The sequence below is a fragment of the Drosophila sulfurigaster genome, chromosome 3 (assembly GCF_023558435.1).
Source record: "Drosophila sulfurigaster albostrigata strain 15112-1811.04 chromosome 3, ASM2355843v2, whole genome shotgun sequence".
Classification (NCBI taxonomy): Eukaryota; Metazoa; Arthropoda; class Insecta; order Diptera; family Drosophilidae; genus Drosophila; species Drosophila sulfurigaster.
This window is the reverse complement of record NC_084883.1, coordinates 46,237,088-46,252,417: the sequence shown is the minus strand read 5'-3', so window position 1 is coordinate 46,252,417 and position 15,330 is coordinate 46,237,088. Positions and strand designations below refer to the sequence as shown.

The 15,330-nt window shown below is 36.1% G+C and overlaps 2 protein-coding genes across 2 annotated transcripts; one reads left to right on the top strand and one right to left on the bottom strand.

Annotated features, from left to right (window-relative positions):
- Positions 1 to 183: 183 nt before the first annotated feature.
- Positions 184 to 2,905, top strand: LOC133842958 (uncharacterized). The gene is given in 8 exon segments (XM_062276273.1): positions 184 to 407; positions 470 to 665; positions 726 to 1,203; positions 1,265 to 1,297; positions 1,299 to 1,628; positions 1,684 to 1,985; positions 2,049 to 2,374; positions 2,428 to 2,905. Coding segments are annotated over 8 exon segments (1,926 nt in total). The 5' UTR covers positions 184 to 334; the 3' UTR covers positions 2,616 to 2,905.
- A 6,152-nt stretch (positions 2,906 to 9,057) lies between these two features.
- LOC133844451 (protein lin-28 homolog) lies at positions 9,058 to 13,827 on the bottom strand. Its single transcript, XM_062278450.1, has 5 exons — positions 13,514 to 13,827; positions 10,911 to 11,029; positions 10,695 to 10,843; positions 9,522 to 9,678; positions 9,058 to 9,446 (listed from the first exon to the last, which is right to left on the bottom strand). Exons 1-5 carry the CDS (start codon positions 13,557 to 13,559, stop codon positions 9,363 to 9,365), a joined length of 555 nt encoding a protein of 184 aa, XP_062134434.1. The 5' UTR covers positions 13,560 to 13,827; the 3' UTR covers positions 9,058 to 9,362.
- Positions 13,828 to 15,330: the final 1,503 nt, after the last annotated feature.

The following is a 15,330-nucleotide window of genomic DNA, read 5'->3' as shown; positions in this document are numbered from 1 at the left end:
AGGTAAATAACGTATACGAATGCTTGCAATGAGCATTTTAAGTATTTTACGCTTTGCATCCAAAGGTGAGCATTTAAATTGTTATTATAATTATTATTATTATTAAATATGCTAGTAACCATAGTTTTGTAAATATGCAAAACATCATTTCATAATATCCGCCAATTATCGATATCTATCGATAACAGCGACCAGTGTTTTTTATTTCTGTGCGCGCGCTACCAACACTGAACCAAGCGAAAATGCGCAAAGCAACAGCTACTTGTGGCATGCAGTGTCCAAGAGGCGCATTTATTCGAATTTACAAACTGAAATTGTGAAATTATAAAAAGCTATGTTCACTGCAAAAGCCATAGATAAAGAAATGCATGGCCTGCAAAATGCGCAATCAGGTCCCGAAGCCAAAGGTAAGAAATAAAATAGTTAAAATTTCTTCGCTTGTTACGACTCACACAATTTCAATACACAGAATATAATTTGCTGCGAGCGGACGAAGAATATCGCAATGGCAATATGGAGCACTCGATTTACTACCAAGTGCGTGCACTGTTTCAAAACAGCGACGCACGGTTGATAACCGAGGCGCAGCAGCTGGAAAATTGCTCGCCAACAGTTGAGGAAATTCTTGCTGCCGCCAGCGCCAAAGAAAAAGAAGACTACAAATCGTGAGTTGCAAAGAGGGAAAACAATCAAGCAAACTCAATTAAACTTCTTTTCCTGCGCAGCAATGCTTTCTTCAGAAACATTCTCAAATATAATCAAAAGTACGAGCTGGAGCACAAAAAAAGCAAACCGAAAACCAAAGAAATCTCTTTGGATAAATTGGATTTTCTCGAGGAGATTCAAGAGCCCGTTGCAGGCTTTGCCAGCATTGCGTCTGTTTGCCGCCAGTTGCCGCAGGAATGGTGCGTGTTGCAGCTATGCAAGAGCTTCAATCCAGCCACCACCTGCTCCACATACTACGAGATTGCAGGCTCGAAAGGCGACATCTATCTGAGCTTATTGCAGCACTGTCGCAGCCCTGAACTCGGTCCAATATGTCTGCGCTTTGATAATGCTGCATTGGTGGACATCTTCAAGCGTTATGGCACTTTAGTGGAACGCTTTAAGCGTGTGGTAACAGTTGATCCGACTGCTGTTAAGACGTCACAGCAAAAGTCAAAATACTGGAATGAATTGAATGCCTATAGCGATGATCTGCAGGTCCGTCTAACGGGTGTTCCCTTTCTCTTTATGCTTGTTAAACTATTTTTGCCTTCTGCAGGAACTCATCAATGATTTGAAGCGCGTCTTTGCTCCCCTATAATTTTTTATTTCTGGGAAAACGCTATCATTGCGCCTCTCTGAAGCAGAACATGGAACAGGCTTGGGCCAGCGTAGATGAACTGTGTGCCAAGCTCAACTGGAGCAATCAGCAGCGTATATTGCTCTCTCAAGCGGTTCTACATGCGAATCGCTTTGACAACGACGAGCAGAAGGCGCTGAGCCTGGAACTGGCCAATTATAAAACGACTGAAGCACAACAAGCGCTGCAGCTGCTCAAGCTGTGGAGCAGTAACTGGTCAACACTGCAGCAAGAACAGCCGTTGGCTGAGAAGCGTTTTCCTTTGCTACTCGTGGTGGATGAGGCAAGATGTGATTGTCTATTATCGTGTATTATAAACTAAACGCTTGTACTTACAGCGTCTGGATCACATGCATTGGGAGCAGCTGATGCCGCTGCAGGAGTGCACGCGCTTCAAGTCGCTGCACAGCTTGTGGCGCCTCTACAAATGTCACAAAGCGCAGGTGCAACATGGCTACTACACGGTGAGAGTCGAGCGACACGGGATGAGTATCATAAATCCCGAGTCGGATTTGGTTAAATCGGGGCAACGAATGCGCAGTTTTCTGGAATATTGGCTGCCACATTGGCAGCACATGTTCGAGACGAAACCCACCGAGCAGTTGCTCACGGATCAGGCTTTCAAAGCGGACTGTTTTGTGTAAGTGAAGCACTTCCAATTTGGAATCTCGCTAAGGAATTTCTACTGTTTATTCTTTTTTAGTTATGCTGGTCATGGCTCCAGTTTGCAATATGTTTCGAGTCGCGTCATTTATCGCAATCGCATCAAAGGCGTCGTCTTTCTTTTTGGCTGTGATTCGACGCGTGTGATGAGTTCAGGTCTCTATAGTCCGCTTTATGGTGCTCACGATTACTATCATGGCGCACTTTGTCCCACTGTTGTGGGCACTTTGATGCCCGCGCTCGATGGCAACATGGACAACATTGCCACCAATCTGCTCAGTCGCTGGATTGCACCGGCCAATGGCAAAGTGACGCCCTGGACACAGATTGATCGCGTACCTTGGATCTCTCAGGGCACCATAAAAGGTAGCAGCTGCCCTTTTAAACTAATTCAATAACCAATTCAAATTCTTTTACAGCTTTAAAAGGCGTCACACAGACTGTGGATCAAGTCACGGACTATCAAGTCGGCAGCCTTTGCTCGATTCTCGCAGGGATACAGCAGGGCAAGGTGGAGCCCAAGGTTTACAACTATTGCGTCTATGTATCACGTGGTTTACCCGCTTGGAATCTCGCTGTGGAGAAGCTGCCATTCTCAAATAATTAGGCTACTCATTCACAACTAGTTAGGCAATTTATTCAATTGGTTGTGAAGAGTTTTTAGTGCTAAGTAAAGTAATGTGAAATCAAAGTGAGAAGTCTGTTAGTTCTTACTACTTTTAATTATTGAATTTAATTCAAGTAGTTTCACTTGTTATTGAAATTTGAATTGTAAACCCAGAATTCTTAGGAGATAAGTAGCGATATAAAGAGAGCAAATGGTCTGCAAAATGTTCACATTGTAAGTCCCAAAATAAGACTGTCAAAGAAGACCAAAATAAAGTGTTGAATTTAAAATAGCCTTTAAATTCACGAGCTAAGAATATTAATCATAAGACAGCATTTTCTTGATGGAAGAAAATCTAGATAAAACTGGAACTACGTACGTAATATTGCTTCCCTTAGGCGAAATAAAAACTTTAATCTTTTCTATATAACCAGAAAACTAAATGAATGATTCATTATTTTCTATTCTTCTCTATATTAAAATTTGTATGTAACTATTTACAACATTTTCTATAATTTCATTTTGTTGCATTTAAAAAGTGCTTAAAATGCTTGAAGATTAAATATGTACAACATTTAGAATCACTTAACAAAATATGATAACCATTTCAAATGACAATTAGATGGATAAGATTAGCAAAAATGTGCTCTTAACTTACCTTAGTTGGGTGCAAAAGTTGTGTGTAGAATTAATTAGTTGAAGTTTCGTTTTAGTTTAAGTTGATGTGTCGTTGGCACTTGGTTTTTGTTTTTAATTTTTGTTCTTGTTTAATTTGTAGTTTTTACTTAGACATGATGTTTGAATTAAATCTTTGTACAAATTGTGTTTAGTTAAGATTATTGGAACATTAACCGTTTTAGTATTGCATTGTTTAACATTGAAAATTTGCCATTTGCTGTCATTTGAAACACATGCCAGAATCAATTAAATATCCTGTGCAGGATACCAAAAATTAGTTAAATTTATTTGTGATTATTATTTTTGTGTGATTGCAAGAAATTCTTAAATTTAAAACAAAGTTAGGTGAACTGTGAAAGGTGAGGTGCAAAGACAGTTAGACAGATTTGCTTAGTTATATAGTACGGGAATACGAATATAATAACAATTAGATTGTAAAGTGAACAATTTGCCAAACTGCTTTGTTATTTAGTTCTATAACTTGAGCGTGCCGTGGACTAAACACTTAAAAATATATTTTTTTAAGAGACTTTTTATTTATTTATACACTTTTCTATTTCCTTCTATTTCATTCCTAGCTAAATATGTGTTTCAACCATTTAAAAGAATATTTTTTAAATTCTTGGATATATTATTATTATTATTATTATTATTTTAAATTCCGTTCAACTTCATTTTTAAATATTTTTTAAAAAGATGTATATAATTTTTATTTCTATTGGCTTTATTTCTAACAAAACATTTATTTTAATCGTTTAAACTAACACTTTGTAAATGCTTTACTATTTTGTGTACTTTTCTAATTCTTTATAGTTTTCAAATAAAATATTTCTTTCTATTCCTTTCTCTTCGATATCTAGCAAATTTATTCCTACTAATATAATATTTTTATATTTTAGGTATAGCCATTTTGATATACTTTTAATGCATTTTTTTTTTTAAATACATATGTTCAACATTAATAATAATATTTATAAAATACTTTATTAACTTGTGAACCTTTTCATGTCTTTTGATTTTTACTCTTATTCCTACTTTCTACTTTATTCCTTGTTATTTATTTTATTTATTCTTTACATGATCGCTGAATTTTATTTAAATAACTTTTTAAATACATATCTACTTTTATATTAATTTTAATTTTAGTTATCAAATAATATGTATGTACCAAATAATATGTATTTTGACCCAAATAATAATATTTTACAGACATAATTCTCTTTTTTTGTTGTATTTTGATCCTACATATTCATTATTAAAAATCCAATTTATTTAATAGATATTCTTTCTACAGAATTTTAACTTGCAAAACTTGATTGCTAAATTGTTATTTCTGAACCAAAAACTTATTTACCAACCCAATCATTTTATGATCTACCTATCTGATTTTCTTTCACACATTTAATTCTCTACTGACATCACTTAAATAGTTTTAGCAAAGATATATCTAGTGCAATTTGTATTCGAATGAAAAATAGTTACGAAACCCAAAAAAAAAAGCGCAACTTAGGCAAAGTAATTATTTGTCGATTTTTTTTGTTCGCCCCATTTCAATGACAGCTATAAGAAATAGGCATCTTAAGGCTGAAGATATATGTGTGACATTTAAAGAGGCATCAGCATAACTTCTAAGCTGACAAACTGACAATCCGATGAGGCAAGGTCGAGTGTTTGAGAGAGGAGCGAATGTGAGGCCTGCTCCTTGAATGACACTAATAATTATCTATCAATTTGGCTGGGCTATGTGTGTGTATGTGTGTGTGTGTGTGTGCATCCCAGTTGCCATTTATTATCCAATGGCTAAGCTCAAGCCACGAGAGCTCTCTAAGCCAGAGTGCTGCGCCCATTTTGGGGGGCCAGCGAAGAAGTTGGCCAAACAGCAGCACACGCCCTTCTATTTATTTACTTAACTTTTACTCGCATCGTCGTCGTCGTTGTCGTTGTCGCTGCTCGTTTTTCTAATGCTCAAAAAAAGGTGAAGGGAGAGGAGAGAAGAAGAAGACGAAGCAGCAAGCAGCAGCAGAAGAAGAACGGGGTTGGGCCAAGGAAAGAGTTTGGCCCTCAACCTCAACCCTCAATCCACTTGACCTACTAACTGTCTGTCGCATTATGACACACATTTCATTAATTAGGCGCTGGCAGCGACTGAGCGACGGAGCGACAGCGAAAAATCTCGCAACGACCTTCGACGCAACCAATGCGGCGTATGCGTAATATTAGCGATTGCTCATCGAATTAGTGTCACTAAATTTGCATGTGCGTTTTAAATGCGACACGCCCGTCGTGCCTCTATTTTTGTGGCATATATAATATTTAAAAGGATCACTGCGTTGCTGCGTTGTCCTGCGTCGTCGTTCGTCCTTCGTCCTTCGATGTGTTAATGTCTCAATGCCGTGCCCGTGTAGCGTTTGCCAGTGTATAAATCATTTTAGTAGTAAACTGAGGTACATGCCACGCCCCCGCAACACGACCTCACACACACACACACCAACACACTAACACACATGTGAAGCTCGCCTCGCCTCGCCTCCTGCTGGAGCTTGTAACATGACAGGCGACAGCTTCAGAAACAGGATATTACATAACAGGCGCTGCCTTAACAGCGACCGACATGTAAATGTAAACTGTACGTAACTGTGAGAGAGTGTTTGGGTGTGTGAGTGTGTGTGTGCTGATGTGTGTGTGTGTTTGTTGTTGTGCTGTGATTGTTGTGCTGATTGCTTTTGTTGTTGTCCTTTTCGAATTGCAATTGAATTTCTAGCTGCCTTCCTTTTTTTTATTACGCGTATTTTTCGGGCCATTTCCCAGCTGCGTCGCAAACATACATTGACACACTCACACACACACACACACACAATGACAGACACACACACACGCATACTGTGACAGTTCACTTACTTCATTTGCTTATTGCAAGAATGTTGAAAAATGTCGTATAAAAAAACTTAAAAAACATTTTTTGCAACCTTGAATAAATTTGCGCATTTTGTTTGATTATTTTGATTAACTTTTATTTATTTGTAATATATGCTTAAAAAATGATTATTTTTTGTTTGCTTATTGTTGCTGTTGTTTTTCTTCTTATATATTTATTTTTAATTTCATATGCAAAAAATGTGTTACAAATGTTTTTTTCTTTTTCTTTTGTTTTTGTTTTTGTTGCTGAAACGCTTTGTTAACTTTGGTTAAAATTCTTGTTGTTGTCGAAGTTATTTATTATTGTTTATTGATGTAAATTATTTGATTTCTCTTATTGTTGTTGTTTTTAACTTTAGTTGCTGATGCTTTATCGCTTGCTTTTTTTGTGTTTTTGTGTTTTTTAGTTTGGATTATTTAAATCCATCCGCCGCGTTGCACACACAACAATTCTCTGGCAGAGATAAACTGAGACTGAGTCCGAGAGTCTCGACTCTCGAGACTTTTTGGCTTGCTGTGTGCTGTGTGTGTGTGTTTGGCGTTGCGTCCTCGCGGCAAAGGCAGTTGCATCCTTCTGGATGTGTGCTCAGCCACATCCTGGCCAAGGTATTCGTGGCCACGCGCCAAAAAGAGAAGCGAACAATGTTGCAAAAGCTGCTGCTGCTGCGCTCATTGTTGTTGCCAGCAGCAGCAGCAGCAGCAGCACAAAAATTCCAATTTCAACCGCGACTGAAACAAAAACAAAAAAATGGGAGGTAAGAGGGCAAAGGACACACAGCCGAAAGGGATATTCGCCCTCGCCCAGAGAGTCGTGTGGCGAGTCACGACGAGTCGAGTCGAGTCGAATTGAGTGAGAGAAAGAGCGCAACTTTCACCTCTCGTGTGCGTGTCCTCGCACAATATCCTTATTGTTGTTGCTCCTACTGCTGCTGCTGCTGCTTCTGCTGCTGTTATTTCACTTTCCATGCCATGCCATGTGGCAAGGGCCTCATCGTGGGGCACCACGAGGACCACAACGCCAAAGGGGCCCGACGCGCTTTCGCATGTGCTACAATGATTCTGCGTTTTCATGGTGATTTCGCTGCTGCTCGTTGTTGTTGGCAGCCCCAAAAAAAGCTTCGCGCTTTGTTATTGTGTCCACGCTCAGCACGTGACTCGGCCAGAGCTTTCTTATCACAGTTATCCTCTGCGGGAGATGGGAGAGGAGGGATGTGTGTTTTTGTCCGCCTAACTCTCTGTGTGCTTATTACTACCGTTTGTGTGCCAAGATTTAACGCTCTCAGGGCAAAGCTTTGCACGGTGGAAAATCCAGAATATTTTGGGGAAAATTTATTTGCTATCCTAAACATAATTTATATATATGATAAAAAAATAATATACATCTATGGAAATACAGTTTAAAAACCAAAGCACACAGAGAGAACAAAATCTAGATTAAAAAATCTTTATTTAAGTTTCTTTCGATCTTAAAAGAAAAGAATCTTAAAATAAGATTATTAGGTTTACAAGACTTTAAATCATGATTTGTGGTAAATTTGCATTCTAAGATTGAAAACATCTTATTTTACTATAAGAATAAAATTTTGATTCAAGAAAGTTTTATTATAATTTGAAAAGAAGATTGCAAATCTTGATTTAAGAATAAACCTTCTTGATCCAAGTTTTTATTCTTGATTTTAGCACGTTTTTTTTCATTTTTGTATTCAGCGTATTATAAGAATTGTTTTTTAAAGAAGCAAACAAAATTTTTTATACACCATAAAGGAATTTGATATTTTGGACAGACTTCTTATGCAAAGCATAATTAAAATAAATTGATATAATTTCATGGTACACACGTTTAAAATACAAGCATATTCAGCAAATTATAAGAATTCTTGTTTTTTTACGAGTTTTTCTTAACATCCAACCAAAAAATGAGTACACCATAAAAGAAATAGTTTAATTCGGACAGAATTCTATAAATTTTCAAATCTAAAGGATTATATTTTGATATTAAAACTATATAATCAAAAAATATTTCACACAAAGATTTTCGAAAAAGGTGCACTAAAGAAAAATTGCTCGAAGTATTATAAGCAGCGTTTCCCATAAGGATTTTTGCATGAGAACAATGGAAGAAATGTGTCTCAAAATTGAATATGCTTATCGAAGATCAATTTGTCTAGGGATGTATGTATGTAAAGTGAATCTATTTTCTTGGGGTTGATGTCACGAAAACAATCAATATGGAATTTAAGCCACAGAAACAATAGAGATTTTTTATTATTCTGTCAAAATATGTAGTTTAAAGATATCCAAGGGATAAAATATTTTTGTAAGGGGTGCATAAAATTTCTATTTTAGATTTTGAGTTGATTAATTTATTAAGAAAAGCAAGAAAGTCTTAGCATACATAATTATATTTCAATTTTCGCAAAAAAGGAGATTATAAGTACAAAATAAACGTAAAAATAAAAACGGTACCAGAAAATATTTAATAAAGAATTCTAAAGCAGAATAAATAAAGAAAATCAAACTTTCCTTAAAAAGTTTTTAATGTAGTTAAAATTTGTGTTTAATAAATCACTCAACTTAGATAATAAAAACGAATAGAAGTCCATAAAAAGTCCATAAGAGGTTGCTTAATATTGATAGTATATAGTATATCCAATAACTTACTATTTAAAGAAGTTATTAATTAGCTGTAATGATAATATTCTATCAGAAAATACTTTACCCTGTGTTTTTAAATCTTTTCAACTCTAAAGTAGTTCAATTGCTGTTAAAAAATATCGAATCCAAAAATTCCCCATTCTGCGCAAAGAATTAAATAGAATGAACTTAAGTTTTTGCTATTCATTAGATGGCCTTTAGTTTATTCTTTATTTGCATTGTACACAAAATACTTAAGAGCTAGAGCTTAAAGAACTAAGTACTACAACTCTCGGATGCCTTTCCAACTATATTATTTTGTACTTCGTGATTGTGGCATCCAGAGCTATATCTAATATCTAAAGTTTCGCATACGAAAATGACTGCACTTAGAGGTAGTTTGTTATTTATGTTTTTTTGTTTTGTTGTACGTTTCTCTTTGATTTCAATGCGTTTTTTGTACAAGTTTTGAACTTCGTATATTGCCCGATAGCTAGTTGAAGCTTTTTCTTTCTGGGGCTAGGGAATTGTGGACACAGTTAAAGCTTCCACTGCTTCCTCTATGCTGGTGATGCTTTTGCTTCTGCTCCGTTCGGTTTGTGTCTGTAAAAAAAAGTTCAGGACACCGAAAGCTTAGTTGTCTATTCAGCATTGTCTTTTGTATCCTTCGTTACTCACCACAGTTGCGTTGCGATGCGGGCAGTCGGCGTGCAAATGGTCCTCGCTGCGACAGCGATGGCAGCGCTTTGGCTGAGGTCCTTGCGCGCACTCCGAGGCAATGTGATTGGCGAATTCGCCGCAGTTGTAGCACCGCATGCGGCGAGTTTTGCGATTGCTGCGGCGAAAATAAGATGTGAATAAGTTAGATTATGAGATATTCATTTTTGTTGTATATTATTATACTACACAATTCTATTCTAAGCTATAATTCTAATATTTTTATAAATATCTTAAGCAAAACTATTAAAACCCATTTCACTCTATAAAAAAGTATTTAATAATTATAAATGTATATTTATGATTAATATTTTAATATTTATTTACTTAGCATACTATAATTTTTTATGAACCAAAAGAACCAAATCTGCGCTCCATAAAACTAAATGAGTTCCTAATAAAAATATATAATAGTTATGAACTTCTAATAAAAAAATGTATGTAACGCTTATACATAACAATACGGCATCGCAACTTTACGCCACAGAACTGAACTCGACATTTTATATTTATTATTATTTTTAAATTCAATTGTACGTCATTCTAATTAATAATTCTACTAAACAAGGTACAACTCATGTTAATATTCTCATAATTTTAAAGTCAGTTTAGATATTTTAACCATTTAGTCTTTAACCAAAATTATATATTATTAATATAATATTTTCAAAGTTATTTTTATGAATAGAGTTTTATAACTATGAACAAACGATATAATTTTATGCACACAAAAATTGCCTTACTTTCATATTTCCTTTTATTTTGGGAGCGGTAAGAGGTGTGGAAGAAATTGAAAAACAGTTTAAATTTGCGTGTAACATAAAGAAGTTTAGCCTTTAGATCTTTAAACTATAACTCTAGCAGTGTGTAAGATGTGGATAGTAAGAATGATGTACATTATTCAATAATATTATAAGAAAAGTCTTTATAGTGTTAACAATACCTATTCCTATGTAATATAACGTACATACGTTTGTCACTAACTTTTATGTTATTTAGACTGTCAATATTTTGCTACACAAATGTATTTATTACCGAAAGATTATAAATAATAAAATACAGAAATAAATAAACTTATAATCTATTTATTTATTATTAGCCACTTAGAATTTTAAGGTAGTAAAGTATACTTACATTCGTGGCCTGTAGGTGCTGCCATGGCAATTCTCGCCCTGTCTCCCCGAGACACGAGTCGCCTCCAAACCGCGCGCAGTTCGCTGACACTCGAACTCGACTTCCTCCTGTTCGCCCAGCGAGCGAAAGCCAGCCATTTGTATAACACTCTGTTAAGTGAGGGAATAAAATATATTAAATTGTGATATGCAAAGTGAGGAAGTGTTGTAAGTTCACCTGATGCACAAAGACTTCTTGGCCGCCGTCGTTGGGCGTGAGAAAGCCCCAGCCTTTGGCTACGTTGAACCATTTGCATTTGCCCAGACGCACACAGCCGCATTCTTCGCCAGGACTCGCTGTAATTACAAGAAACGGATTGAATTTAGGGAATCGTATGCAGGACAGTGTAGGGAAGTACGGGTTCAATTAAGAATATCCTGTGCGCAGACAGGCTGCAGTTTCGTATGAGTTTTTGTTATTCAAATGAGGGAGCAGCTGAACAACTCGAAAATAGAGGCAGCGTGTCCTTGTCCCATTTGCCGCAAGGCAACAAATAAAATATAGAAAAAACTCTATCACAATCTCAAAACAGGTTTTTATTAGAAATGCTTGAGGAGAGAGCTGGAGCGGAATAAGGCGATTGAAGTGAATACCATCCGAAATTGGAGTTGTTGTTGTTTTGCTGCTTCTTCCACATTTTATTTTTGGGTATTCATTTCTTTATCTATGGCATGCGTGAGTTTCATCTACAAATAATCTCACACACACACGAACACACGCATACGTAAACATTCCCATTCATTTGTTGTGCTCATTCATAACTTCGTTTTTCCACAGCGAGTTGTGCGTTCCATTTTCAGTTCATGCTTATCTTTAGCTGTCGTTTGCTTAGGAGTATCTCAAAGATACAACACAGATACTCTGTCCACTCACTCACTCACTCATCGAGCTGATAGCTCTTATCTGAAAATACATACGTGCACTTCTTGAGGGTGGAAAACTTATCACAACTTATTTTTCTTATTGAGGCATTTGTTGCTTATGGCTGGGAAAGTGAAATTTTTCAAAGTATTCGAAAATGATAATGAAAATACTTCGAGCACTTTCAAGTAAGTAATTTAGTTGAAGTTGGTATTGAACTGACATCTGCTATTAATAAAATGTTCGAAATGCACTTTTGTATCTTCCGTAATTGGAGCATCTCTTTAGCTATTTAAATTTGTCAAGACAAACCTAGAAATCTAATTTAGTATTTGTGAAAAATCTGTTTCCAATTGTCTCCGTCAGCTGTCTATGAAATCTCTAAATAGATTTCAATGGGATTTCTTTTCTCAAATAAGATCAGCCAATAAGCAACATTTGATCTTTCTGAAGATAAACTGAGGTTTCAGTTACAGAGCTCAAGTTTTCATTTAGATTTCTTTGCGAGCATAGTATTTTTTCAGTATTTTAATTATGTAAAATAGTTTCAATCAGTATTTTCAAAATTTAATCTGTATGTTTATAGTTCATTCGAAGTAGTTGCAATTAGTATTTTTTCAGTATTTTCAAAATGTGAAGTATTTCTGTAGAGTACTTTGAAAAGAGTTTCGATTAGTATTTTCAAATTGTTTACTATTTTTGTAGAGTTCTCTCAAAACAATTTAATTCCAATTTTTCCAGTATTTGTAAATCGTAAAATATTTGTTTAACATTTTTCCTGTATTCTTAAATTCTAAAATATTTTGTTAGAAACAGTTTTAATTAGTATCTTTTCAGTATTTGAAAATTTTTTCTTTAGTTTTCAATCTAAGTAGTTTTAATTAGTATATTCAAGTTGTAAAGTATTTCTTTAGCTTTTATTCTCATCACTTTCAATTAGTATTTTCTAGACCTTTAGCAACGAATTGTGAAGCTTCTCTTCAAATAAAATTTAAATTCAGTTTTCCATAAGATGTTATTCTAAGAATCTTTAATTAGTATTTTTAGTGTAAAGCATTTCTTTAGCTTCTCTTCCAACAAATTTCAATTAGTATTTTCTTCGACAACTCGTCCGCAACTGCTTGTTGTAAAGTATCTCAATTAGTTGATCGGCATGTAAATGTAGATGAAGATCTTTCGTTTGCATTTTGGGTCTCAAATTCAACCACCGCATGGCTGAGTGCGCTGGGAAACTTGTCTATTAACATGATTAGCGCTTAATTGTTGATGGAAAATCGTTCAAGTATAAAACTGAGAAAAGAAGCGCCAAAAAAATATACGAAACGAGTTTTGTAACGAGTGGTAAAAATATTGTAAGAAAATTATGGAAAAAATCGTTGAAGCAGAAATTGGTCAAGCTGTAAAAGTAATTCTATGCTAAGCTGATATTTTTTGGCTGGACAAGGGCGAGAGGGCGGTTTATAATAATGCAGTATGCAACTGCTGACCATGAGGGATGCAGCAGGGGATGCTTCGTGACGAGGGGGGGAGTGATAGTGTTTGCGATTTGCGATTTGAAATCGCGCTTCGAGGGTTGATCGAGGGTTGAGCCCAAAAAAAAAGAAGTATATAGAGAATTTGCCAATAAAAATGTGTCGAATGGCAAAAGCAAAACACAAAATGCGGACAAGAAAAAACGAACTGCGCAGTACATAAAAAAGAGCAAAACAAAAAAAAAAACAGAGAATGAGAGCAGCGATCGCTGTGGCCAATCAGCGGCGAGTTTGATAAGATATTTTTACGTCGACTTTTTGTTTTTCTGTGCTGGCTGGCGACATAAACAAAAGTGAAACTTGTTTTTGCTGTTTCTGTTTTGGGTACGCTATTTGGATACCGTTTAGGAGAGGGGAAAGTCCAAAGAGGAGGATGTAAACTTTTACCTGGCGCTGAAGAATTGCTGATTAAGTCCACTTGAGTATGCTCCATATTTCGTTTGAATTTTTATTGATTGTTGCGCTTTAATTGAATTTGTTTTGCTTCGTTTCACGTTGACTGCATTTTACACTGAACTGCAGATAGTTTTCTTCTAAACACACACACACACACACACACAGTTGCACTCACTACTCGCTGTTGCAGTTGCAGATACACACACGAAAAAACACAAAAGTGGAAATCGAAAGACGAAATCGAAATTGAAATAGTTGGAAAAACGCTGCCGCTGCGCACGACGCACTTCGTCAAACTGAATTGTGTGTTGCGTTTTACTATTTCTAGGAAGGCCACACTTTCCGAGCACACACACACGCACGCACACACGGTCACATAGATACAGCTACATGCACACACACAAAAACAGACAGGCCGAAAAATGTAGCTGTATCTTCAAAACAATATTCAAACGGCGACGCACATGATGAGTGCCCGAAATGAGTGTTTGAATGTGTGAGTGTGAGTGTATGGATAAGTGTGTGAGTGAGATATTCATGTGTGTGTGTGTGTGTGTGTGTGCGTGTGGAAAAACATTTGAGTCGAGTCGTGTCGTGGTGAGCATGAAACGTAAGCAGCGTAAGTGTATCTCACAGATACTTTACGTTGCGATCGCATGCTAAAGCGAGAGCGCAGCGTTTAGCATATGAATGAGCGAGAGAGCGACAGAGAGAGAGAGAGAGAGAGCATTTATATGAGAGAACGCACAATTTTAGAGAGCACGAGTTTTCGTTGCCCAAAAATATTTATCTGCGTTTCGAGATACAAAATTCCAACTGTACGCACACGCGACTTTTCGAATAGTATCTGCGGCTTAGCTCAGGATGATGCGCTGTTCTACTGTCGTATAACAGTGCATGTAACTGTTATACATCCCACTTTATATACATACATAGTATATAGTGCAATTTGCTGCCCACTTCTGATAGGCTCAGGCTCAGTTGTTTTTTTTGGAGGGTTTAAAAAACGCACACAGAAATCTCTGATTGGCGGCCCTAAAAAAATTGCATAAAAAAACTGCACAACAACCCGCACGGCACTCACACACACACGCACTCTGCCACACACAAGGGCGGACTTGCCACCCCGAAACATGAGACTGTTGCAAGATTATGCACACAAATTGCTAATGTCGCGTGCCACATTTTTCGATGTTACCCTCGCTCATTGTTGCAACAGCAGTTGGCGAATTGCTGCTTTTGTTGCTGTTGTTGTTGTTGCCCAGGACATGGATGCAATTTATCATGTGCCACGTGCCACGGGTGTGTGGCATGCCAAATTGTCGACCAATGCCACAAAGTGTTCGATGACAGCGCATCTGAGGCGGGGTTGAGCAATGAAGCGAGTCAAACTCTGGCGACTAATGTTGCAATTTGGTAAATGGACAAAACTTATGCGAAAAGTGCAGCTTGCAGCTTGAGAGTTTTCTAAAAATAATAGGAAAAATCGTAAAAGAAAATAGTTTCTCTATTATTTTTACGAGCATCAATAAAACTGTTTATTGCTAATGTGTTTCTTTTGGCAGATTTTCAAAGAAAACTACTTTAAATAAATTAAACAATTAATGTAATAACTTTTGCGATGTAATTTTTTATAAAACAATGCTAATCATAAGGAAATAAAGGATATGTTTAAACAAATTCATAAAAACTAATATACACTAAACATTATTTTTTCATATACATTTTCATTTACATTATTATAATATTAAAGGCTGTAAGAAAAACAATGCAGACAAGTGTAAATAAAATTATTATTTGAGGAAGTT

Bases quoted from the DNA above. Each gene is read 5' to 3' on its own strand.
- LOC133844451 (XM_062278450.1), bottom strand. From the start codon at position 13,559: ATGGAGCATACTCAAGTGGACTTAATCAGCAATTCTTCAGCGCCAG. The intron at 10,844-10,910 runs GTGAACTTACAA...CTCACTTAACAG, and splicing joins AAGAAGTCTTTGTGCATCAG to AGTGTTATACAAATGGCTGG. The intron at 9,447-9,521 runs GTGAGTAACGAA...TTTTTTTTACAG, and splicing joins CGCATCGCAACGCAACTGTG to ACACAAACCGAACGGAGCAG.